The sequence below is a fragment of the Ornithorhynchus anatinus genome, chromosome X1 (assembly GCF_004115215.2).
Source record: "Ornithorhynchus anatinus isolate Pmale09 chromosome X1, mOrnAna1.pri.v4, whole genome shotgun sequence".
Classification (NCBI taxonomy): domain Eukaryota; kingdom Metazoa; phylum Chordata; class Mammalia; order Monotremata; family Ornithorhynchidae; genus Ornithorhynchus; species Ornithorhynchus anatinus.
In genome coordinates, this window is record NC_041749.1 from 54,044,441 (window position 1) to 54,072,296 (window position 27,856).

The 27,856-nt window shown below is 42.2% G+C and overlaps 1 protein-coding gene and 1 non-coding gene across 2 annotated transcripts in view; both read right to left on the reverse strand.

The window, feature by feature from the left end:
• Positions 1-27,856, reverse strand: part of PDZRN3 (PDZ domain containing ring finger 3) — a 271,788-nt gene that overhangs the window by 3,029 nt on the left and 240,903 nt on the right. The window contains exons 4-9 of the mRNA XM_029051249.2: positions 25,259-25,506; positions 19,322-19,409; positions 7,545-7,643; positions 4,777-4,839; positions 4,106-4,207; positions 665-781 (exon numbers count right to left, since the gene is read on the reverse strand). Coding sequence (XP_028907082.1) covers positions 665-781; positions 4,106-4,207; positions 4,777-4,839; positions 7,545-7,643; positions 19,322-19,409; positions 25,259-25,506 — 717 coding nt within the window. The remainder of the gene's footprint in view (positions 1-664; positions 782-4,105; positions 4,208-4,776; positions 4,840-7,544; positions 7,644-19,321; positions 19,410-25,258; positions 25,507-27,856) is intronic.
• Positions 6,929-7,067, reverse strand: LOC114807295. Its single transcript, XR_003755346.1, has one exon. It is a non-coding gene; the product is annotated as a small nucleolar RNA SNORA7 (small nucleolar RNA).

The following is a 27,856-nucleotide window of genomic DNA, read 5'->3' on the forward strand; positions in this document are numbered from 1 at the left end:
TGACACCATTTGGAGACAGGCGAGGGCTGCTGGTGATCCTCCCTGCCAGAGAGCAGCTACAGCAAGCCTTGCCAGCTGTGCAGGGTGTACCATACCCAAGCCTGGGGTGGTGCAGAGTGGCCCCAGGGCCCTGCCTCAAGCAGCAGGTGATCCCATAGGCACCCAACCGGTGCGGACCCATTCCCATCTGGAGCAGCTGAAACCGTCACCAGAACCGCCTCAGACTCCAAGAATGGTGGGAACGCGTATGGGTCTGGGACAGGCTTGATATTTGCAAATATCAAGCCTGCTAGAGCAGGACTAGGCCTGCAAGGGTAGATGAAATGTGTCTGAGCCATTAGGTCATGGTGTTTCTAAATGGCTGGATGGTGTTGCTTTTGATTTTGAGAGAGATTTGGTGATTTAGATTGTGATTTCCTTGTGGGCTGGAATACTGTATTCTTCCAGTGCTTAGCACAGTGTAAGCACTTAAATCCTATTGACTATTAGTGATGCTTTTAGTAGCTATTGGCTAATTTCACCTGAATTCTCTATGGGGACTCAGAAAATATAGTGGCTCCCAGATAAGTGAGCTAGGGGTGGGGGGTGCTATAGAGCATTTGCAGTCAGTATAGCCCAACTCAAAGGAAGATCCGAGTGGGCTATACAGCAGTGTGCTTGTTACCTGCTGAAGCACGTTTGCAGTAAACTGCATTGCCTGGTGATGTTGTTCTTCCAGCATATCCATGTGCAAATCATCCAGAAAATCATTTCTATCATCATCCAGCCAGCCTTCATCCAGCTAAATGAAGGGGGAACAAAAAGATGGGTCCTCAGAAATATTATTGAGAGAGAAAAAGGCTGAAATTTCCTCCCAGAGTGGCGCACTGAAGAAAAGCTCCTAGGTTTGGGAATATGGAATTGCCTATGGAATGACTGTCCAAAGACAAGTAGTATTTTGTTATATTCTCAGTTAACCACCAAGTATGTACCCTTTAAAGAAATACTCTAGACAGTGTTATGAATACAGCAAGGCAGGAAGACATTTGATTGTAAGCTCCTTGTGGGCAGGGGTCGTCTCTTCTACTCATTTTGTACTCTCCCAAAGCGCCGAGTATAGTGCTCAAGAGATATAATGGATCGATTGACTCTTCCGGTTTTCCTTCCTTGATATTTTCAAAGTGTAGCTGTCCTTCGTGTCATCGCTTTAAGAACCTGAGAAGTGCCATCGCGGGGTCACGCCAGGGCTCCGTCCCAGGGGGACCGGCTCCGTGAAGGTAAGGGAGCCATCATGCCCTTGGGAAGGGCAAAGAGCACCAGCTCTACTCTCCCCGGCTTTCTAAGCAGGAAGTGGAACCAAGGTGTCGACTACACTCTTTTCAATCCCTTGCCAGTAATAATAATAATGACGGTATTTGTTAAGTGCTTACTATGTGCCAGGTGCTGTTCTGAGCGCTAGACCGGTGAGGATGAACCCAACGCCAGTTTCACCTCACAGCCCCACCAACAGCCCGGGGGGATGCTTCGGGGATGGGGCTCCGGAGCTGCTGCGGTGGCTACGTGAACCCCATTAGGCTGGTCTGCCTAGCTGCCCTACCAGCTTCCAAGTCCAGAAAACTGCCATCCTCTGCCACTGCTGCTTGGCTAGTGCCAGCAGCTGCAACGACGGCATGGCACAAAGGGTGGGTACTGTTCCCTTCCTCTCTTCCCTCCTTCTTTGGCCACTTCCTTTTTCCCAACTCCCTTCTCCCTTTCCTTCCATTATACACTTTTCAAGCTGTACCTACCCTAACCGCACACAATATTCCAAGTGCAGGTGTACCCTAGCCTTAAGCAGTGGCAAAAGCATGTCTTTTCTTTTGTTTCCTATCCCTTTCCCTTTGAAACCGATTAGCTCATTGGTCACAAAGCAGTCCAATACTTTAAAAGAACAGCCAGCACTGTCTCCCAGATTGCTTTCCTGAGCCATGACCAACTGAACACTCTGAACCCATCATTACATAGCTATAATTTGGGTGGTTTTTCCTCTGCATACATTATAATGCGTTTGCTCACATCACAGCTCATTTCCTGTTTTTAACCCCTTCACTCAGCTCTATGAGGTCTTCCTGCAGTTTATCCCCACCTGCAGCCTCGGAGATTTCCCCCCCATGCTTCTTTTTCCAGATCAATTATTAAGACATTCAACAAACCTGCTCCTAGAACTGATACCTAGAGAGCTACACTATGCTCCATCCTGAAAAGCGATTGTTCATGACTGACCTATGTTTCCTATCACCCCCATATTTGTTTGTTTTTTGAAAAGGCTTAGGTATGGAACCTTGTCAGATCCTTCTTAAAATCTAAATACATTTTGTCTACTGGTTCTCCTCTAACCACACGCTTGTCTTTCCCCTGACAAATTGGGCTGTTCTCAATTTCGCTAAACTTAATTGCTGATTCTCTTAATTTGCCAGTTGTGCAAGTGAAACTCACTGATTTACACTTCTTGGGATCACCTCTGACCCTTTGTATAGATAGGCGTTCCACTGGCAATTGCAAAGGCCATTGGTAACAGTAAGTTGAACACTTTGAACAGGAGGTCTGCAACTTCCCCTCCAAGCTCCTATGGGGGGCCATTTTAGGAAAGTCTCCCACAGTGGGAGTAGGGGACAGGGCCCAGGAGGGTGGGTAGGAGGCCGAAGCCATTTTGCAGGCTCATTCATCGAGTTACAATAACCGCTAAATTTAACAGTTAAATGTACACATTTTTATTGTAAGGGCAAGGAGACTTAATTAAGTGTTACACCTAGAGCTAGATATTTCCTGTGGGAGATTAGAGATTAGAGAAGCAGCGTGGCTCAGTGGAAAGAGCACGGGCTTAGGAGTCAGAGGTCATGGGTTCTAAGCCCGCCTCCGCCACCTGTGTGACTTTGGGCAAGTCACTTAACTTCTCGTTACCTCATCTGTAAAATGGGGGCATCAAGACTGTGAGCCTCAAGTGGGACAATCTGATTGAACTGTATCTACCCCAGCCAGCTTAGAACAGTGCTCAGCACATAGTAAGCACTTAACAAATACCAACATCATTATTATTATTAGGTTAGGCCACCAAACAAACCAAAGGGATCGTAAGAGAGGCAGCATCGTGTAGTGGATAGAACACAGGCCTGGGAGTCAGAAGGGCCTGGGTTTCAATCCTGGCTCTGCCACTCGTCTGCTGTGTGACCTTGGGTAAGTCACTTTACTTCTCTGTGCCTCAGTTACCTCATCTGGAAAATGGGGATTGAGACTGTGAGTCCCCTCTGGGACAGGGACTGTGTCTAACCCGATTTGGTTGGATCCACCCCAGCGGTTAGTACAGTGCCTGGCACATGGTAAGTGCTTAACAAATACCATTATTATTATTATTGTTATTATTACAGGGATAAGCAATTAGTTGACTATTGGTTATCACACTGGTGCCTGCCACCTACCAGTACTACTCTACCTTCCAAATGAGAGAGTTCACACCAACTAATCTCTTTAATCTCTCATGACCCTGAATTCTAGTCTAGCACATGGTAAATTGCATTTCTTTGAAAGATGTAGATTCTAACTCTCTTAATTGACATTGGGTCATGGAAGCCACAAAGTCACTGGTCCTGATGGCAACTCTGGAATTTTCTTATTAGGCCCAGGACACCAAAACACAGTAGGTTTTCTTGCTAGGCCCAGGACACTAAAACACAGTAGGATCCCCTTTTTTTAGTTTCCTCTTCTTTGCTATTTTGACAGTTTTCCCACAATGAGAAGTGTTCAGTGCCACACAGCTCTTGTTGATACCACTGAAGAGAGAAAAATCCTGGAAATGTCCTAAAAGTTGACTTAAGCAGCTCAACAAGGAGCTACTCACACGAGGTACACACCAAAAATATGAACCCTCTAACATATTCCTCATTTGGGGGAAAAGCTTATGCAACAAAAATGTTTTACATGGCAAGGAACTGATCTGACCTTGCAGTACATTTAGACCCTGAAAAGTCAGACTGCCCATGGTTTTAAAGCAGATTCTTCACTTCAGCTGACTCATTTCTTAAAAAGCTATGAGAATCAAAATCTAAAAAATTACAAAAACAATATTTTCATTTGTTTGAGGTTGCCCTACCTGGATTTCAGGTCTTGCTACAAGTAAGGAGACATTCTTACTCTCTTCACTGGTGAGAAGTGCTACTGCTTCTTCTCGGTTTTGTACCTCTATGCCATTAATCTAAAACAAGGGAACAAATAACCAATAAAACAATGCAAACGATAATATACCTCCAGGTTCTAATCTCATCAATGCCATTATAACCTCGCCCATCAGCACATGGAACAGAATATATTACGATTAATCATAAAGAATGGATATCTTTATGGGAAATGTTTGGGAGAGAACATAGGCGGATTGGTGGGAAGAGAAAGAAAAGAAGCAATTAATGTGATCAACTTATTAGAAAGTTTGCAACAGAAGAGAGTCCATTGAAAGAGCAGCTTTTTAAATAGGAGAGAGAATTCATTCAAGTTCTAGAAAATGATTCCTCACAGGAAATTTGGGAAACCGGGACTGAAGTAATTCTAAGGAAAAAGTTGAGAGAGAGTTTCTCCTAAAAAGTCCTCTGCACACTCATCAATTTATATGCCGATAAATAAGCATTTGTTATGAACACAAAAATCTTTTTAACTAAGGCAAGTGAATAGAGCAAAAAAAAAAATAGCATCCGTACTTAAATGACTTTAGTAAATAAATGCCCGCATGACTGAATACAGTTCAGAATCGGGCCTACGATGTAGACGTACTTGAATAATGCGGTCTCCCTCTCGTATGCGACCATCTTTTGCAGCAATGCTGTTGGGATCAATCTGAAACACACAAGATTGAGAATCTCAAGAGGTAACCCAGATGTCTTTCAGAACCACTCCATCATACACAATAGTGTTTTCAAAAGCCAGTCTCTCGTAAATGGGATCCTGGCTGTTAGTATTTCTTGTTTCCTTGAAAGGATGTGAGAAGCCAGAGAGTGAAAATGGACTCTCTGACAGAAGTGGCTTCTACCTGAGGAACATTAGAGGGAGGCAGTTCAAATGGTCTCCATCTACTGCTTTTTAGAGAACAGTAAAGCCTAGGCTTTAGTCACAACCCATTACAGGCAAGTGGACAGATGGCACTTAAAGCCCTAGAAGCTAGTGGAAGCAGAAGAAATGTTTGTTAGTGAATATTTAACTTGGCCTTTGTGTGATATTTATCACAGTGCCTAATTAATGTTCAAATGATAACCAGAAAAAACTAAACATGGTAGTATGGGCCATTTAGATATTCATCAAGTACTGTTTCCATTGAAATACAGCTCTGCACTAAACCTTTTTATTTCTACAATTGCTAAATCTGGCCTTTACAAATTGAAAGTGAAAAAATGGCAAGTGGTATTAGAGATTAAAGTATATCCCCTAAATAAGGTGACTGTCAAGCAATGGCATTGTAAATCAAAGGCTTCTGTTAATAGTGTATCATTATACGAAAGCAAACTATTGTTCCCACCTCTTCTAGACACCAGAGATACACATGGACTTCATAATCCAACTCCTGTGCACGGTGCAGCAGAATAATAGTGATGATGCGTAGCTCTCCTATCGTCCTTTTCAAATACTAGTTTAGAGTTTGATTTTCTCCTATAGTGAAGGGCTTATAAATTCAGGTACATGGGGTCATTTGAGGGAAAGGTGTCATAAATTAGCATGACACGGTAATTTCACATGTGCAAGTGCAGCTGAAAAGACAATCACGTGACTGATAGTCTATTTGACATCGTGTACACGAAAAGATAGTTCCTTGCGGTGCTGATGTTTTGCAGGGCTTGTCTATAGGAGCGCAAACTCACTGACACTTTAAAATTGAGCCCAAACCCATTCCAGTAATTTAGACTATTTGAGAAGCTTTCAGTTTGCTCCCTGTAGGAAAGAGGATTAGATAAGGAGGTTTTTTTTGTAATTAATTACATGATAGTTATGGAAGGACTTGTGGCATCCTCTTTTTAAAAAGCATGCCTTGCTCCATTTAGCCTATGACTCCTGCAGGACCCCAAATGAGGCACTCACTAGGAGGAAGGGCTGAAGAGGAGTTTTAAAGAACCAGCAAAGCAGGGCCTCGATCAATGTGGCAGGACGGTGGACTCTTGGGAGATCACCATTAATAATGTTGGTATTTGTTAAGCACTTACTATGTGCAGAGCACTGTTCTAAGCACTGGGGTAGACACAAGGGAATCAGGTTGTCCCACGTGGGGCTCACAGCCTTAATCCCCATTTTACAGATGAGGTAACTGAGGCACAGAGAAGTTAAGTGACATGCCCACAGTCACACAGCTGACAAGTGGCAGAGCTGGGATTCGAACCCATGACCTCTGACTCCAAAGCCTGTGCTCTTTCCACTGAGCCACGCTGCTTCTCACCATTATAGACGGATCGCCCTGTGGGCAGCAGTTGGGAGAGGGGCGATCTCTCTGAGTGGAGGCTTCATGACCTTTGGACTCCTAAGAGGCATGGCTGAAAAAAGAGACAGGTCCTGGGTGGGGACTAACACAGCAGCCCATCAAGGAACCATCTTTACGTGCACCCGATGTCAAAGGCAGCATTGGTCACAGATCAGCCTTTTCAGTCACACTCACAAACCCAAATAGGGTTTCACTGTCCACACCATCATCTTCAAAATCAGAGGACAGCTTGTCTTTTCTTGTCTTATGCAGTCGAGTCATCTCCGACCCATAGTGACTCCATGGACACATCTCTACCAGAACGCCCTGGCTCCCTCTGCAATCGTTCTGGTAGTGTATCCCTAGAGTTTTCTCGATCAAAATATGGAAGTAGTTTACCATTGCCTTCTTTCGCACAGTAAACTTGAGTTGCCACCCTCAACTCTCTCCCATGCCGCTGCTGTCCAGCACAGATAAGTTTTGACTTGTAGCAGATTGCCCTCCACTCACTAGCCATTGCCCAAGCTATGGAATGGAATGGGTATGCCTCTGCTTGACTCTCCCTCCCATAGCTGAGACTGGAAGGGTACTGGAAACTCTCCAGGTATGATCCTGAGAGGCTAGAAGACAGCTAGGGAGGCATAAATAAGCCCGTCAAAGGGCAGGGACTGTCTCTATCTGTTGCCAATGTGTACATTCCAAGCGCTTAGTACAGTGCTCTGCACATAGTAAGCGCTCAATAAATACTATTGAATGAATAAATACATATAGATGTATCGATATCTATGTACCTATCTATGCATATGGAGGAAGCAAAAGAAGTTCCTTTTTTTTTTCCCCAGTAGAAAACCATAACAAATAGCTCAGATGCTCAATACAATCAAGTTATATGCTATATTTTTTTAAGCAAAAATGTATACAATTACATGATAAAAGTTTTCAAAAAAGAAAAAGCAGAAAAGGAAACACCGACAACCTTGCTTGCCCTTGCTGTGTTTACATGCAATCTACCTATATGGATGGAAAAAGCTGTTACAATCAGTCTCCAGAGCTGAGATGAGGTAGGAAGGAATTTAAATTGTATTACATGTAATCTCACCTCGCTTATGTAAATGCCAATGTCATCCTCATCATCTGTTCTGTAACACACAGTGAGCCCAAGTTTGTCTTGGCTATTCAGTCTATATAAGTCTACTTCCTAGAGGGAAAAAAAAAGCATGCAAAATGAGAAACCATCAGATGACAATGCAATATATCAAATCATTTGAAAATATTCTGTTTAAATGATATACTGGATCACTTTTCATTTTACTGCATACAGCAGGTTAACTTGCTAAATTAAAAGTGATTATGTACAAAAGATCAATTCCTGGGACATTTTTGACCTTTCAATCAATATAAAGTCATTTTGAAAATAGTTCTTTTATTGATTTTAATAAAAAGAAAAATGGCCTATATTTCATTCAATGTCAAGCAGGAAGACTCTTTAAAAAGTATTATTTCAAGGTCTGCCACAAAGACGTTTTCATACAATGACCATTCAACCCTTTGGGAACAAATGTTTCCAAACTGTTAGATTATTTAGCTTTGTGTTTCTTTAATTTTCACAGTAATATAACTTGCAAAGAGGGATCACTGCGTAAATTGATCCAAGAAAGAAGATAACACGATAGGATGCAATTAATGTTTTACAAAACAGCTGTAGTACTTACCATCTAGACATTAGTTTCAGCCTTTATTACAACAAACTAAATTAGAAAAAAGCAAATTGAGGCCCTTATGGATGACACAAGAGAAGAGCAAACATTCTCAACTAAGCTGTAACACATTTTTGTTGCAAGTTCACATTTCAGAAAGAAGAGGGTCAAAACTAACTAAAACCTGGGGAGTGAAGGAAAAGAAAGTTATGGCACTGGCTGTGGAAACCTTGACAAACCGCAAGCACAAAACCACCAACCAGCAAAGTAGGCATAAAATTCATGCTGCAGCAAATTCCCAGTCTTAAGGTATTAGTGTTCCTGACAAAATAATCCCTAGAACAATCATTTAGCTGGGTTTGTTAAACACCATGTGATTGTCAGCTGGAAAGTGGGAGGATCTCCACATGTTGATAGGAGTCAACTATGGTGCCTTTCTTCCACTCATTGTCATTTCGAGAAGGCTTCTCTTTCTCTAGGCCCACACACATCACCATCTTACTTGCACTCCCCTAGTCTTGAGTAGGGCTGCCCACAGGCATCACTGTGCTAGCTGCATGACTCTAATTGTCTCTTTCTTTTTAATGGCATTTGTTAAGCACTTACTATGTGTCAGGCACTGGGGTAGATACAAACTAATCAAGCTAATCCCACATGGGGTTCACAATCCTAATTCCCATTTTCCAGATGAGGTAACTGAGGCAGAGAGAAGTTAAGTGACTTGTCCAAGGTCACAGAGCAGACAAGTGGCCAAGCCCGGGATTAGAACACAGGGCCTTCTGACTTCCAGGCCCATGATCTCTCCACTAGGCCATGCTGCTTCTCCAAGAGCTTACAGTCTAGTGGAGGATAACACACTTCCAGGCATGCGTGTCTGAAGAATGCTCCCTAATGCTCTGTTATGCCTTACAGGAGACCTAAATGTACTTAGCAGAGAGAGAGTGTTAGCAAGGACAGCATTCTGACCCTCTTCTTCCTTCTACATTAATGCCTCTGGGTTCACATGCTGCCTGTCTTCCCCCCAAATCCACAGTATTGGAGGAGGGGGTATCATTTTATACCCCAGGGCAAAGCATCTGTTCAAAGGCACCTTTGGTCTCAAGTACCTAGTGTCTGAATAGAATTTGTAATGAAGCATAAACCCTTCAGAAATCAAACACTGAATTCACACTTTTGCTCTCTGAAAACTTTTCACCTATCAAGAGTAGCTAGCTAGCGAAGAAACTGAAGTCATTTAAAAGAGGTGAAGGCAATATAGATCAGTTGTGCTGGACAGAGCTACATCCTCTGTCCCTAATCTCCATGCATTGTCATCATTGACAACAGCACTTAATAAGTGTAAGCTCGCTGTGGGCAGGGAATGTGTCTGTTGATTGTTATATTGTACTTTCCCAAGTGCTTAGTACAATTGTTATACTGTACTCTCCCAAGTGCTTAGTACAATGCTTTGCACACAGTAAGCACTCAATAAATACAACTGCACGAATGAAATGAGTGCCTACTGTATGCAGGGCGGCATAGGAACATAGTCTAGAGGTGAGATCTGGTCCTGCCCCTGAGGAGCGTAGAATCTTATACACTGTATTTGAAGAAAGGATTTTTTTGTACTTAACACTGAATGGGATCGTATCTCCCAGGCAATTTATAGGAAATACTTTAGGGTCTGCTCAGCCAGCTTTTGAGGTTAAACAGTCCATGCCCCTCTGATAAGGTGAGCAATACAGCAGATCTAGAAAACGATGCTAAGTTGTATGTTTGGCTCCCTCAAGTGATCAGTCGAACTGGGCTGATATTGGGGCTATGGGTTAAATGCTAAACGTAAATCTGAGATAAACTGGCATGGCATAGCAAAACATGTTTTGCCTCTTCTGCTGACTCTGAAACAGACCAGTCAACCTCAGAAACAATTCCAAAATACAAGGAAACATTTGAAAAGACCTCAAGTGGAAACATCAGAAAGTTGCTAAAAGTGTGAAATTAAGATTAAAAGTAACATTTTCCAAGAAAGAAATGGAACAAGTGATTCATCAGGCTTCTGACAAATGATTGTTTGGCTACAACTTAAAAAACAAAGCCTGCAGCACCAAAGATTGGGTTCCAACCCTGGCTCCACCACTTGACTGCTGCATGACCTTGGGCATGCCATTTACCTTCTCTGTGCCTCAGTTATCGCATCTGTAAAATGGGGATTAAGACTGAGCCTCATGTAGGACAAGGACTGTGTCCAACATGATTACCTTGTACCTACCCCAGGGCTTAGAAAAGTGCCTGGCACAGAGTAAGTGCTTAACAAATGCCATAAAAAAAAATTGGGGTCTCCTCTCTTTCACCTCCAAACCAAGATTCTCATCATGGCTCCTTGGCCTGCCTGCTGTGTTACCTTGGCCAAATGACTTGATTTCTCTGGACCTCAGTTTTCTCATCTGGAAAATGGGACTTAAGTACTTGTCCTCCTTCCTACTTAGCCTGTGAGCTCCATGTGGGACATTTAATGTGTCCAACCTGATTATATGTATTTAGCCCAATGCTTTAGTACAGTACTTCGCTCAGAGTAAGTGCTTAACAGATATCACTGTTATCCTTGTGGTCAATAAGGCAAGCTGAGAGCAGATATTTCTGGGGCTCTGGGGGAGTGTGTGCTATTTTTGAATACTAGTTGAGGCTCTGAGGTTAGATAAAGAGAGGAACAATCCAACACATACACATATATATACAAACCTCATTTTTTCCAACTCTCTACCTCACCAAATGACCTGTTAAATGCCATAAAGCACACAAGTCATTCCCAGTGGCATAAGCATAGACTGTGAATTTGTTATGGGCAGGGAACATGTCCGCTAATTCTGTTGTACTCTCCCAAGCACTTAGTACAGTGGTCTGCACAGAGTAAATGCTCAATAAATACCATTAATTGACTGATTGATAATATACCATCTAATCTATTTATATTCTGAATCCCCCAGGGCTGATGCCTTCTACTTTGGACTCACTTAACAATGGCTTAGCAAAAAACTGCACCAAAATACTGTATTCCTTGATCACAGACTGCAATCTTAACCTTGCCGTAGACCACGAATCTCAATAGGCAAAATAGTGTGGATGGATCAGGGCAAGCCATCACCACTAGAAACAAACTAAGCACCTGCTATCATACCCGGCCAGGTACTGCAAACAGCAAACATATCAACACAACAGAGGTTGGCTTATGGGGGTGTAGGACATATCAGTCGAGCAGCTAACGCCTTTTCAGCCACACCCACACATATGGGTAAAGCTCACTGTCCTCTCTGAAACCCCGGAACTGATAGGAGGATAATTTTTCCTGCTCTCCCTGCAATCTCCCCCTTTCCTCTCTCCCCTTAATAAAAGCCCTCCAAGAAGTGGGCAAAAAAAGGGTATTATTGGTTGTGTAGGTGCTGAAGAGTCAATAAGACAATTTGCAGTTCCCTAGGTGAAAGAGCAGCCCTATTTTGTATTAATGATGATGATAATAAAAGTGTGTGCTAAGTATTTCCTATGTGCCAAGCACTGGGGTGGACACAAGATAATCAGGTCAATATCCCTGTTGCACATGGGGCTCCCAGTTTAAGGGAAAGGGAGAACAGGTATTGAACTTCCATTTTACAGATGAGGAAACTGAGGCAGAGAGAATTTAAGAGACATACCCAAGGTCACACAGCAGGCAAGGGTCAGAACCAGGATTAGAACCCAGGTCCTCTGCCTCCCAGGCTCATGCTCTTTCCACTAGGCCATGCTGCTTCTCTATTTGGGAATCACTGTTGAAGTCAGCACTCTGGAAACAGGTGTGTTCCATAAATACTACTGATGGTAATGATGGTGATGTTGCATATGGGGAGAGGACTAAGAATGCTATCCTAAAAGTTACCTCCTAATAAAATGTTTCCTTTAGGTCTGTACAAGTGTGGAAGGGACTGTCAATCACACATTGTTCTTTTCAGCCTTCACCTGCATGGGTGGAACTTAGAGTGGCAGCCACACAGTAAGCACTTAACAAATGCCATTTTTTTCCTCACAAAGTCGTGTCCTTTTCTAATACAAAGTTTAGTGATATATATATATATATGGCAGCCACAGCTGGAATGGAAAACTGTTCATCATTTATTTTTCCTCATGGATTCTATTTAATGTATTTTAGTGGATATTTAGGAAATTGAGTGCAAAACAATATGCCGAGAGGAAGGTATCTATTTACCATTGAATATTTTCAATCATTTTCAAATGACATAACAACAACTATTGACTGTGACATGAAACCAGTTTGGCTAGTGTACAGAACAGATTCTGATGCTAAAAGGGGAGTGACACCTTTCTGAATTGGTATCTGATAAGATTGCCTGAGCTCTCATCACAACAACTTCTATCAGAGTGATATCTGGTAACTATAAGCCATGTTGTAGCAATTTATGCATGTTTTACTTTAAATTGGTACAGTGTTTCAGAGGCCAAATTCCTACTTGAAACCAAGTCTGGGCACATATGGAGCCTGAGCAATATGCATCATGCAGAGGGCAGAATCTAATCTTCATTCTCTCTGGATGATACAAGGTAAACTGCATTTTCTTATCAGATAAAAACCTTGAGAATCTGACCTTAAAAAAATGGCTAGATTCCCCCTCAAAAAATCAGTGCCAAAAGGGTATTCATAAGGGTAAGGGAATCGTGGATGTTTTGAAATATTAGAGGTGGTAGCTGGGAAATACAGATCCTTGCTTTCTATATTTATTCCTCTAGAGAAACTTTTAGCCATTGCCAGAACTACCTCGTTCAAGGAGCAGAATGATATCCAAATAGTCATTCTCCAATACATCACTCCTAAAGGTACTTGAAGAAACCACACAAGAGTCATGAGAGCTGTTGAAGGGGAACAAAGTGCAGGCAAACAGATAGTATTAGTGGGTCCTGACAACTGAAATATAGGATTGGAGCAGCTGCTGCCTTTAGGCCTTATCCAGTTTCAGCCTTTATCTTGAATAGAGAGCAACGGGAAGAGCTTTAATGTCAGTTCTGAAAGAAAATGAAATGTAAAAGAGCTTCGATACTGTAGCAAAAAAAAAAAATGGAGAGGTAACTACATCTTTTAATGCCAGGAATTGCTTTTGGAACAATTTACCTACTAGTGAAATTGAATCTTTTTAAAATTTCATGTGTCTTCTGCAAAACACGGGCTTCTGAGTTTAGCTCAAAAGTGTATATTCCTTGGAGCCTACTGGGTTAAGAATCTTTGGCTAAGAATAATGATATAACTAAGAAAAACAATAAGCAAACCCTCAAGAACAGTCTTCCGTTATCTGGATTACAGCTGCCAATCTGTCCAATTTCTCCCCCTCTAGACTGTAAGGCCACTGTGGGCAGGGAATGTGACTACTGTTATATTATATTTTCCCAAGTGCTTATTACCGTGCTCCTGCATACAGTAAGGGCTCAATAAATATGACTGATTGATGATTCATCAACAATGACAATTTGATTTAGAAATATGCAAAAAGTAAACATCTGTGGCATTTGTTGAATATTTTTGCTAATCACTGATTGACCACATCAACTGTAAGAGGGGGAGGTTTTTTTTTTTCTTTTTAGGTTTCTATTTTAGCAATGGGGGTCTACAAGGCTGAGTTAATGTGGTTTCAACTAAGAAAATTTGAGGAAATTTGGAGATTGATCACTTATGGTAAGTGACACAGTCATAGATTATGGATCCATTAGCATGTGTTTAGGAGAACCAACTCCATCCTCAATTGGGGCTAAATCTACAGGGCTAAGAAGTTCCAACTAGTTCCAATATGAGATAATTCCTAAATAATTCCTAAATGACACATCCCACTCTTATTCATCCACCTTGACTTACTTTGGCTCCTCCTGAAATGACTTTGCAGAAAATTTACTTTTCACATCCTCACTGCAGATTTACTGTCTCTTTTTTTTTCCCAGATTTAGTTTCATATTGTTAATAATTGTGAAAGTAGCAGTACACATTGCAGTTGAAATCAGAGTAATGAATACAATAAGGATGTTACCTAAATTGATGGATATCCTGGGAAATTAAAACAAACGATAGGGAAACCCATCGTTATACAATTTTAAATGCCTTCAGCAAGACCTAGACCAGGTGTTTTGTACCTGAATCTTTATGGACAATTAGTTGGAAGGCCTACCCCGGAGTATAATTCTTTTAACTCTGAGCAGTTTAACAACTGGGATTTGACACTTCTCTAGATATGATCATTTTGTGTACTTTAAAAATAGGAACATCTGTTTCCTATGGGTATCTGCTTCAGTAATTGGGCAATAATCATAAACTCCAAAATATTTTTCATACTCTTCAAAGGAAAGTCTATTTTGGCCTTCAAGGAGATCAAAGAGAAAATGAATAGATGCAAAGAAAATGTAGACTCTACAGGGTCGTCTGCATACCTCATTATTTTAGGAAGCTTTGCATTAGAAAGGTCCAAGCGAAGGTTGGATTAAAGCTTTGGGAGGTCCCTGGTGGGAAGAGGAGAAAGAGGGGAACATAGGAATGGGGGAGAGGAGGAGAGTGAAGGAGCAGAGGAAGGAAGAGAAGTGTGGAAAGAGAGTGGAAAAGCAAGAGGAAATGGATAGGGTACTTACCCTCTGCTGTTGCATCATCACTGTCATCATCACCACCACCACCAGACAAAGGGGGCAGCACCTAGGGCACCTGGGCCAGGACGGGCAGAGGCTAAAGAGGGCAGTGGCCCCGGTGTCCGGACCCACATGGCACCTTGGCAGGCCCCGTGGTGTTTTCAGAGCCGCAGCAGTCTGTGAGCTGTTACCTGCCTCAGTCCTGTGGGCAGGCCGGGGGTGAGATGGGATCCAGCTTGTCCACAATGGGCCCCGGGACTGGGGGTTTGAGAGGAACCTCAGACTGGCCCTGGAGCCCAGCAAGTACAAAAGGAATCTCCCCCTTGGTCGGGCTTTGGAGCTGGGCTAGGGAGCTGAAGCCTGCTGGCCAGCAGGAGGCTCCACCTCCAGTCTCCTTTTGACTCCATTGGCTGGGTTTGCTTCATGCACTTGTGGGAGGTCTTCCTCACTGCCAAACAGTTGGTGTCCTGGATTGGAGGGTGCAGTGGAGGTGGTAGCATGCAGATTAAGCATGCATGGAATGCAAGTGAGAGCACAGGATGCATGGCTCCCTGCACCACCCCCCCCCCCCCCCCCCACTATGGCCCCTGTCCAACCCATTCTTTAAAGGAGTATGTCTGTTTTGCTCTTGTTCATTCAACTGCAAGCATCTTAACCAAACGATCAGTCAGTGGTATTTATTGAGCAGCTCAGGCCTGGGAGTCAGAGGACCTGGGTTCTAATCCCAGCTCTGCCACTTGTCTTGGGCAAGTCACAAAACTTATCTGTGTCTCAGTTTCCTCACCTATAAAATGGGGATTAAATCCTACCCCCTTCTACCTAGACTGTGTGCCCCATATGGGACAGGGACTGGGTCCAACCTGATTACCTTGTATTCTACTCCAGTGTGCTTTATAATTGGTTTGCTGACTGACAAGTGTTTACCGTCTGAGAATAAAAGATATTGTAATATAGAGAGCTAATTGAAAATGTAAAGTTTAAATCTTGCTCTTTTCATTTGTTTCTGAATTGTAGAAAATGAAAAGGGCATAGAAAGGTTTTTTCATTTAGCCCAGTGATAAAACACAAAAGAAGAAGAAGAAAAGCCTTTTTAGAACGGCTTCTCCAGTCCACAAGTAGCAGGTGGCACAAAAGGATGGCCTACATTTGCATATTGTAGAGACATCATAAAGTGTCAACTCTGTAAATTAATATGTTCTGTGGGTATATTTTTGGTGACTGATTGATTCAATAATTGAAGATACAAATCAATATCTTGAATAGTCAATCTTAAAATATGCACAGAAAGTGAATACCGGGTATCATGCTTTTAGAAATGCCACAAAGAATTCAAACTACACCATTCTTTACCAACTCAGTGCCAATACTATGGGGTGTGTTTCCTTTCCCCTGCCAAGCTCCACCCAGAGAAGGAGAAAAATGAATGGGAAGAAAACGATCAAATTAAGAGAGCAGAGAAGGAGCTTGCCAGGTCACCTGGTCAAGCCTCCATCCCTCCAATGAGGGAAGTGACTTTTGACAAATATGCCAAGGGCTCTTCCTTTAGCATTCTGTACTACATACACATTTTCTCTGGAATTTTCACAGGGTAAGATTTGGGGTTTTATTTCTTGCAGGACTGTCGAAGTTTTTTTCAGGGAACTTGAACCTGCCAGGGAAGCAATGTGAAATTCTACAAGTGTTCTGACTGACTCAAACGAAGAGCTAGCAGGAAGCCATCCTGATCACCCATGGGGGCTTCTGCACCTGGATTTCACTGCAGGAGACTGCACCAATACCAGTCAGGAACTGGGTTTGGACCATGTCTAGAGACAGGGCTAAGCAAAAAGGCTTTTATCAGCTGAAGGAACCAGAAGCTCTAGGCATAAAAAGTCTGCGAGATAAACCTTCCTAGCCTCCTTAGACTAGAATTTGACAATTAAATTTTGGGAAGGGGGTAAAAAGCCAATAGGGCTGAGCTAGGTGCCTGAAAGCCCACATAAGGATAAAAACTAGTTTGTAGATGTATATGCTCCAAGTTCTGTTATCTTGCCCGAGGCTATTCACTGACTAAAGCTATGCAGGAGGCCACTGTAGGAGACCTCGTGGCTGCTGGATGGCATTTGGGAATATTTTAGGGGTGTTTATTTGTGGCAATGAGAAAAATCTGAATTTCCCGAAGGTGGCCTTAGAAAGAAGATTACTGGAAGGCTACAATGACACTGTATGCTAATCATAGCCTTCATTTTCAAGAATCGGGTAAAAAAAGGGCCTATAACAAAGCCATGGATAGTTATTTGGTGGTAATTATGTCAAGCTACTTTATGTCAAGCGAACAGAATGGTCCTCTATATCAATCAATCATATTTCTCGAGCGCTTACTGTGTGCAGAGCACTCCAAGTTATAGCCTTCAGAGATCAATGCAAGAAATGTCTTTGCGGGGTCTTAGACTTGTTTGCTTCAAACAAGTTAATAATTGTTCTACTGCTCTTGGTGTAGGTCATTCAAATTTAGGCAAGGGACTTTTGATTTAAATTCAAACCACCAGTTTATGGACAAAGAAAACTCACTTGGTATTTTTCTAGGTTTCCACATTCACCCCACTAGTAAATGTAATTACTTCCTTTAGAGTTAGAATAGATTTATCAAAAGGAAAACAAAACAGCAACTAGCCAGTCAAGTCTTTGTTAGCACTTTGACCCCTTCCAGTGATCTTAGTTTCTGAGATTTGAACAAGAATCTGTAGTGGGTTAAGAAATGCTACTAGGACACAACCATTTCTTACTATTCCGTTGCCTCTGTTATGGAGCTGATCACCTCTGGTGACCCAGTAATTCATCCGTGTCTAAGGTATCAATTCCATAACTTGGCCGTATAATGGCTGAATCTGCCTGAGGCCAGGCTTATATTTTTGGGAGAAATTTTCAAGTGAAAAATTCCTCTCTTTTGACCCAAACTGATTTGGGTAAATCCAATGCTAGGCTAAAGTTAGCACCAGAGAGATGAGCGTCATATTGTTGGATCCATGGACTATTGGGCATATGCCCATCTGATAGAGTGCTTTTCATTCCTTTCCACCATTTGGAATCCACCTCTTACCTGCTGCATTGGGTCACCTCAGGGCAGCCCCCTGAATCCAGGTGGGCTGACTGCAAAGTGAGACTGGGAGAAAGGATAAAACTGGAAGGGCAGGGGGTGGTAAGGGGAGTTGGAAGAAAATAAAGTTTGACATCCCTCAAGACTAAAGACTTTTCCTGTCCTCACTTGGACTAATGGACACTAGATTCATAGTGTCAGGATCTAAAGATAGCTAAATTGAAAATCCTTAGTAAATAAGGGCTGAAAAGACAGATTGGGCCCACTTTACTGATTCCAAAGGACCTTGCCTGAAGTGCTTAATTTTTTTTTTAAATGGCATTTGCTAAGTGCTTACTATGTGCCAGGCACTTTTCTAAGCACTGGGGTAGATAAGTTAATTAGGTTGGACACAGTCGCTGTCTCACATGGGGCTCACAGTCTTAATCCCCATTTAACAGAGGAGGTAACTGAGACACAGAGAAGTTACGTGACTTGTCCAAGGTCACACAGCAGACAAGTGGCAGAGCTGGGATTAGAACCCAGTTTCTTCCGACTCCCGGGCTTGTGCTCGATCCACTAGGCCAGGCTGCTTCTCTATTTGAACTGTAATGCTGTATATGAAGACTAGTTGATTTTTTTGACTGTAGTCTTGGTGCAACAAAATAGCTCTGTTCTGAATGCAGAAAGAATAAAATATTCCTTTTTCAAGAGGGTCTGAAAGGGACATGAAACCCTAATAATCTTAAGGATGTACTCTTGCAGAAAAATAATACATCTGTTTATATGACCTCAGTCTAATGTTTTTGAGTTCTTTGGTGAACATCTCCTTATCATTAGAAATATATATATTTTATATATATCTTTGGAATAGTACATTTGTTTTTCCTCCATGAAGTCTTGACCTAAGATTGCCTATTAACTACCCCCAAAATACCTGTTTTTTCATCTGGTGGCCTTCTAGTGAGATTTATGTGCAGCATTAACTTTCTTAAAAGCACCATTTTGAAAAGTCAGTTTCAAAAACTGTTCTTTTTGTTAAGTACTTCCTTTTAAAATACATTTTAGGAAAAGTAAAAAATTGAAGTTTCTGCAAATGGTCAACCTGAATCTTCGCTGGGTGACACTTGTACGTAAGGAAAGAGACAGAAGAGAAACAGTATCCTGCAACTTACCCTTCAAATAGGAGAGCCCAGACAAACCTATATAATATGGTTAAAGATTATGCCACATTAATGAAGACAGACACTTGCCTTTTTAGGTAGGCATTTCAACTATACTGAGTGGAAAACTCCAGTGATATTTTTCCATGAAATGCAGCTAATTTAAATAGACACTAAAAGAAAAAATAGGTTTACAATTCCAGGCAGCTACCTAAAGAAATCGCTTTTAGGAGAGGTGCGAGTTTTCTTCAGCATCACGTAGGTTCTTGATGCATGAGTGATTACTAGACATTTTGTTTTTTCAGTAATTTCTAGAACTGAAAATAGATATTATCCATACCTCTAATTCAAGCTCATCTCTGTCCATTTCTTGATGAATGCTTCCCATGTAGTCATTTGGATCAAAGTATTCATGAGTTGATGAATGCCTGAAAAAATGAAGCATGTTTTAGGATACTATTTTCTGTTAGTGTGATTTTTATTAATCCTCACCTGGCATCATGAGAGTGATGACAGATAACTGGAAATTTAAATTTTTTTGTTCTTGTACTTTCTTCATGGACATTTAATATGACTTGAAGTGCAGCAGTACTTTCTCTCTCTTGCCAACTTTAACCAACTGTAAGGTCTCTCTCTCTCTTGCCAACTTTAACCAAACGTAATAACGGGGCAAGGGAGCTGAGCCTGTGCATCTTCAGGAGACATTTCCCTGGATTCATATGACACATACGTTAATGGGGGGAAGATTTAACATGTAGGCACCTGGTGCAAGGAGCTCTTAGCCTTCAGAGTACAAGTATATACTCTGAAGACAAGGGTGGCTGAGGGAGACGGAGGCTCACAAATGAGGCCAGGAGATGAACTTGGGGTGGGGTGTTGAGGGGGCAGGGCAGTGGGGTTGCAGCGGGTGCATGGAGGTGGTGGAGGTAGGGAAGGGAAAAAGAGGAGAGGAAGGCAAAGACAGTTGAGTTCATGTTTCCCCACTTCTCAAGAACCTCCAGTGGTTGCCCATCCACCTCTGCATCAAACAGAAATTTCTTACCATTGGCTTTAAAGCACTCAATCCCCTTGCCCCCTTCTGCCTCACCTCGCTGCTCTCCTACTACATCCCAGCCCCCACACTTAGCTCCTCACCATACCTCAATCTTGTCTATCTCACCACCGACCTCTCGCCCAAGTCCTGCCTCTGGCCTGGAATGCCTCTTCATATCCGACGGACAAGGACTCTCCCCACCTTCAAAGCCTTATTGAAGGCACATCTCCTCCAAGAGACCTTCCCTGACTAACCCCTCATTTCCCTTTTTCCCACTCCCTTCTGTCACGCTGTTTTGCTCCCTTTATTCACCACTCGCCCCACCCCCTCAGCACTTATGTACATATCTGTAATTTATTTACTGATAAAATGTCTGTCTCCCGGGCTAGACTTGTTGTGGGCAGGGAATGTGTCTACCAACCCTGTTATACTGTACTCTCCCAAGCACTAAATACAGTGCTCTGCACCCAGTAAGTGCTCAATAAATACAACTCACTGATTGATAGAGGAGAAGTGGGGGAGGGAGAGCAAGATAGTGAATAGAGCACAGGCCTACGAATCAGAAGGACCTGGGTTCTAATCCCGGCTCCACCACTTGTCTGCTGTGTGACCTTGGGCAAGTCACTTAACTTCCCTGCACCCCAGTGAAATCATCTGTAAAATGGAGATTAAGACAGTGCGCCCCACATGGGACATGGATTGTGTCCAAACTCATTAGCCTGAATCTATCCCGGGGCTTAGTACAGTGCCTGGCACATAGTAAACACTTAACAAATACCATAAAAAAAAGTGATAAAGGTCCTCAACCTCCCCACTGCATACTCTTCTTTACTATGGCCCCAGGGTTTCTCTCACCCACACAGGGTTCCAGGATGCACCAGAGACTCCTTAGTACAGAATCTCGCACACACTAAACTCTCAAAAAATATGACTGATTGATTACACCCATGATCCTGTGACGACAAGCTGTCAGCCTGCCACACCCCTGGTTTACCCAGGTAGCTTGGAGGCAATCCTCTGGGAAAGAGGTGGGTGGTAGGGCTCTGGAATTGCTGGGGCAGTAGCCACACCTCCCTGGACTGCACAGATACTTTGGTGCTTCCTTGCCCAGAGTTGCCACGACAGCAATAATGGGTCCGGCCTAGGACAGGCTGGAGACACTCCTGATGGCCCCAGTGGCAGCAGATGGTAGCTCTGGGTTGGCAAGTCACTCGACAACTGGGGTCCTTTGTGGTTCAGGCAGCCACTGCAGTGGCTTTGGAGTCCTGATCGACACCACATCCTTGGAGGATTCCCTCAGGCTGCTCAGAGAACTGAGGGGGAGACTTCCTTCCCTCACAAAACTGGTGGATAGAGCTTGGCCCTGGGAATCAGAGGACTGGGGTTCTAATCCCATTTCTGCCACTTGCCTGCTTTGTGAGCGTGGGCAAGCCAGTAAACTTCTCTGTGCTCAGTTTTCTCATCCGCAATACCTGTTCTCCCTCCTAGTTAGACTGTATTCCCTTGTGTGGAACAGGGACTGTGTCTCAGAGAAGCAGGCTGGAGTAGTGGATGGAACCTGGGCCTGGGAGTCAGAAGTTCATGGGTTCTAATTCCGGCTCTGCCACTTGTCTGCTATGAGATCTTGGGCAAGTGACTTCACTTCTCTGTGCCTCAGTTACCTCATCTTAAAATGGGAATTGAAGACTGTGAGCCCCACATGGGACAGGGACTATGTCCAATTAGATTTGCTTGCATCTACCCCCAGTGCCTGGCACGTGGTAAGTGCTTAAAAAATACCAGCATTATTATTAGTGGCATCTGCATTAACTCTATCTACCCCCAGTGCTTAGGACATAGTACGCACTTAACAAGTACCACAATTATTATTACTACCACCTAGTGGAAAGACCATAGGATCAGTAGTCAGGAAACCTGTGTTCTAGTCCAGGCTGCACCACTTTTCCACAGTCACTTGGGTAAGTCACTTAACTTCTCTGTGCCTCAATATCCCCATCTGCACCATGAGGAGAAAATACCTCTTCACTGTCTCCCTTTGGCTGTAAATCCTGGGTGGGACAGGGACTGTATTCTATCTGATTACCTTGTATCTACCTCAGTGCTTGGCACATGGGAACTGCTTCATAAGTGCCATAAATGTATTATGTCATTTAAAAAATATATTTACATTATTTTCATCAGTTTTTTGGTCTTTGGGAACAGATTGGTGGACTTTACATTTTTCCTGTGGAAAGCTACATTTTGTTTAGCACTCTCGCTTATTCCTCTATTTTCACAGAGTCAATTAAGATTTCTGGGGTAGAACAGTACAGCAAAAGAACTTCAACCACTTAAGAGCATTTCTAAGGGTAAAATGACCATTTTGCTTCCAAACCAAGCCAATCCTGGAGAAAAGATGATTCCCCCAAATCAGACTCTTCATAATGGAAAAACAAATTATCCCTTGCACACCCCCATTCACTTTCCCCTCACACTTCTGTGTACCTGTACCTTGCTTCCAGTGTCTAAGCTATCTTGTCAGTCACTCTACCCTTTCAAACAGACATGGAGAAAGGCAAAGCGAAGGAGACTGATTCAGAGAGACAAAGAATGGGAGAGAGCAGAATGCAGGCTTGATTTCACTCAACTCCAGCACTTTTTGTCTCGGGTTCTGCCCTCTCAGAGCACTTTTTGTGTAAAGTGGAGGAAAAGAAGGAAGAAGGAATAAAAGGTCTCAGCTGCCTGAATGCTTAAATGCAATTACCTCAGCTCTTTCGAGACAAGCTTTTGTATGAATTCTTGTGCAAAAAATACCCTTAAAAATTTGTCTTACTTTTGGGGCAATACTATCATGCCAGGCACACCCAGGTATCCTGTAACACAGGGGTTGTGTTCAATCCATATAAATAATGACTGGTACTTGTTAAATATTTACTTTATGCCAAGCACTGTATAAGTTCCCACATGGAGCTCACAGAGTGGGTAGGAGGAAGAACAGGAATTGAATCCCCATTTTAGAGCTGAGGTAACTGAGGCACAGAGAAGGTAAGTGATTTGCCCAAGATCACACAGCAAGTAAGTGGTGGAGGCGGGATTAGAAGCCAGGTCCTTTGACTCCCAAGTCAATACTCTTTCCACTAAGCAAAATCCATTAAGGAAAACTCAGGCTGTTGCACTCACCCCATGTTTGATGACACAAGTGTGCACACAAACGAATCCTTCCAACGCAGCGTCACGCTGTATCCAGACAGAGAGGCAAATTGGAAGAATATTCCCTAATTCTGTTTTCTTATGCTATCCAAAATTCAGAGTGAAAAAGACACAATCTGGCAGACCTCAGTGTGTGTGACCAATGGCTTTTAAAGCCACATTACATTGGGCTTGTAGGATTTATTCTCTAAAATCAGAATACCCTTTTCCTGCCAGTTAGTGCTATTTTCTGTTACTTCAAGGGTTGACTATCTCTGCCGAATGAGTTGAATCCTGCCCGAGCATTTGGAATTATAGATTTGCAATGCCAATATGTGTCCAGTACATGGTTACTTCATTCATGCTTATGTATCAGCTGAGCCAGCTAGGGACTTAGGTCTCTCGTGGCAAAAGGTTAATGCAATAATCAATAGGGTCTCATCTTGCCTCCCAGCCACTTGGCTTAGGAACAATGGACCTGTGGTGAAATGACTACTGAAACAAACAGTGCTTCTCAGATGCCTGGCCCCATCACCAAATCTGATATTTCTACTTATGGGGCAAGGATGCTATTCGGATGGCCACTACTATCAAATTCCAGTAGTGATATACCTGGTACACTAATGCCTGACCACGCCACTGAGTACCTGGGTAATTCTCCCCTCGGAGACTGATTTGACATTTTGTATCATTCCCTGGGGAGCCTAGTACATAGGTGACGTTAACTTTTTAAGTGAAAATGAGGGAATCCAATAGTTTCAATCAGACCCTTGAGAGCCGAGAGCCAGCCCCAAATGCATATGTCAAACTATAATCCTGTCATGGTTACCAAAACAATTCACTGTGATTCTGCCAACAACAGTTACCAAATTGAAGGACCTACTTTTCAAATGACAGCTATCACTCCTCTTAAAATGAAACAAATAGATGAGAGTCTCTTCAAATTCCTTCTTTTTTTGTGGACAGGGATTTGTTAATAAATAAATACTACTTGGGATTACACTGCATCTTACCTCTATAGAATAGGAAGGAGTGGGTACTATCACATCTCCCCAATGATGTACTATCACATCTTCCCAGACTAAGTCCTTTATTTCCCTTATCTGCCCTTCCCTCTGTGTGGACTATGCACTTGGCTGTGTAGCCCTTAAGCATTTTGATACTCAGCCCAGCCCTAAAATACTTTTACACATATTCTTACACTCCACTATTTCCCCAATCTCTAATCTATTTTAATATCTGCCTCCCCCTGTAGACTCTAAGCTCCTTGTGGGCTTACAAGAAGCTTGTGGGTCTACCACCTCTATAGTACTGTAGTTTCCCAAGGGCTTAGCTCAGTGTTCTGCACACACTAAGTGCTCAATAAAGACCCTTGAGGCACTGGAAGATTAAGCAAAAGACCCAATCCTAAAGTCATGGTGGAACAAGTACTAGACCCTAATATTTGAGTCAGGGAACATCACTTCTATATTCATTTTCATTCTCACCTAGACTTACTCATCTTTAACACTCTTTTTGACCAGTAAAAGTAGGGAAAGGTGTGTGGCATGGCTAAAGAGGTTTAGTCCAATGCCCTGATTAACTATTGCTATTGATGGGTGGTAGGTTATATCTTCATTTGCTTCCAAGTTTAGGCCTGAATTGGAAGTAGGCCCAGGATAAGGACTCAGAGGGATTGGAATGCCTAACATTTTCCAACATATTTGTGTGTGCCTGTTTAAAAGGACAATTACCATTTCTTGTATTTATAATTCCAAAATCCTCAAAATACCATGTGGAGTAATTAAGGTTTATCTAGAGCATCATTGACATCATTTGTAAATAACTTTGTCCTTTAAAATATAATTTGAGTAACTCTGCTGTCAGGTTATAATAAAGTAATTAATAAGTTGGAACAGAGCGTAGCAGTTGTTTGCAGCAGCTATAAACAAAGTTAAAGATAGGAAACTTGAAAGAGAATAACAAGCACAACTCTTTTTTTCTACACAGTGAAAAGGGATAAAGCCATCCTTACTTGATGAAGTAATACACAACGCAAGTAGCATCTTTTCAATGTTCTAGAGTCATATTACTTACTCTTCTGGCAACAGATAGGAATCCATGACTGGTGGGGTAGGAGATCCCATTTTAGTCAGAGCCATGATATGCTCAAAGGTGATATCAGTTTGGGTGCTCATGTCTACCAGCTGAGACTCAGGAGAAGGTGTGAATATTTTTGTGCGTGGTGTTCTCCTTAAGACCTGCACCACGATGGGCTCTTTTGCTGTTTTGAATGCTTCCACGGCCTGATCATGGGTTGCCTTGGATAAGTCTTTTCCATTCACCTGTTGAAAGAATACAGAAAACACAATTAGGGTGGAGCAGGAAATGAATAGGTTTTTCTGTTTTGGAGGTTATGTTTCACAGGCCCCCAAGAAAAACGAACATCTCATGGGCGTGGGTTCCACTCCATCCGTTGTAGGAAACTCAGAGTCATCACCATTGACCTCTCCATAAAGGTGGACAGGGCAAGTGTCCGCTCTTTGAGAAGTTAGGGTAGAAGTAAAGAATATGAAAATGAAGGGAAATGAGAACAGACTAGGGAATTCAGCTAGATTTTTTCCTGGGATATTGTATGCTACTTGATCAAGCTACATAAATTTAAATATGATCATTATCCCACCTGACAGATCTTGGCTTCCAGCAACAGAAAAGTAACTGGTGGTACAGGACACTGGAAATGTATTCTGAATAATATTATCACAGCCATAAATTTCTTTAATTTTTTGGGTCCCTGTATAGGAACAATGCTGATCCAGTAGTTACTTATGTTCAAACGCACTGGCCTTAAAAGAGGAGAAACTAGGTTTAAACCAGTTCAGTTTTATTACATCATTTGCTGGACTAAGTTTTAAGATGATAATTTATCTACTTATTCTCTATTCATATCTGTGCAACTAGCTTGCCAACGTCAGACAGCACTGATCTCATGCTCTCATCTCTCATTTACGTGCACGGTCTTTAGTCAAATTACATATTTTATCTCTAGTGACTTCAGGTTTGCTTTTTTTAAAAAGAGAATCAAGTGAAAGATTTCATTAGAGCCTTTCTTTAAATAAGATATGAAGAGCACTTCTGTTCCTAGTTGTCCAAGCAGAACACGGTTATTGATTCTGCAGCTGTTTTTCTATTTTCTTTTAAACCCATTTAAACATAGCATTCTAGGCCTGTAGGGACAAGAGCTGTGAATTGGCAACTTTGCATGAGTGCCTTGTAAATAACAATTTGGTTAAGGAATTGATGATGATCTTTCACTATAATGAAGTCCAATCTAAATTCCAACAGTAGAGCAAGTCCTAGTGATTTGGAGTCAATCCATTTGAGAAATTTACTTCCTCTAGTTATGGTATTAGAGAAAACAGACCTCAAGACACAAAACGCAGGAAAGAAATAAAGCTTAAGTCTCAATCCTTGGAGGTTGTGCTTCCACATGGACCACTTGGGATACCAGTTTTTGAAACGGGGATTGAAAAAATTAAATAAAATGAACAGCTAATATAGGAAGAAACCCTGACAGGCTGATTTAGTCATACTCACTGTCTCCAGACAGCCCTGCCACAAAACCAGACTGAGCATCTCCTATGGAGTTGGAGATTCCATAGTCTTCCCTATTACCAATTTACACCGCTCCTAAATCCATCCCTATATTTAATCTAAATCACTTCTGCTTCAATGCAAACCTATTTTCTTTTGCTCAGCCCTTAATGGAGATGGAGTGCAACTGGAAAACCTCCTTTATCAAATAACTATACATAAAAATTAAGGGCCAGTATTAAATCAGCCTTCTTTCCTTTGAACTAAATAATCCAAATTTCCATTCTCTTTCCTCATAGGTACTATGTTTAACCCTTTGATCATCTTGAATGCTTTCCTCTGAACTCCCATTATGAGGCTCAATTCCAAATGTTCTGCACAAAACCCATTTCTTTGAGAGAGCGAATAAATGTAAAACAACCAATACTATCATTCATTCCTTGTTTTCATTTTTATTGCTTGTGGTTTCCCCCTAAGTATCTTACTGTCCATAGTGGCTCTCTAATTTGTAATGACCAAGTTGGCTTCAAAACCTACTCTGCAAGGTTCTAGCTAAACTTCTCAATTTGCTATTATCCCCAGTTTAACAAGCATTTTGTTTCAACTAGGCAGGCATGGGTGGAATACTTTTAAGTGGGAGCGGATTCCTGTAAACTGTCCATCTGTTGGAAAACCTCCTCATGGATTTAGAGTCCAGATTAGGGTTTAACAACATTTTTGCCTGGTGGGAATTTGTCATTAACAGTTTGGTGTTGAGACTACCCCTCACAATGTCTTTTCTGCCCAATCAGGGTGAATCATCATCATCATCATCAGCATTTGTGTGCCTTCTGAATGCAAAACACTGTGCCAGGTGTTTGGGAACATACCACAGGAGTAGAAGACACAGTCCCTGACCTCCAGGGGCTTATAATGGAATGAGGAAGATAAGCAAACCCAGATAGTGTAAGTAAAGAGGGAACTAAAGGAAAACACATAAATAGCAACAAAAGCAAGTGAAAAATGAATAAGTGGAATGAAGAGATATTTACATAAATGTTAGGGTTGCCTTTTGGGATGATCTGATCAGGGAGGTGGGGATAAGGGGGTGCTTTTTGGAGG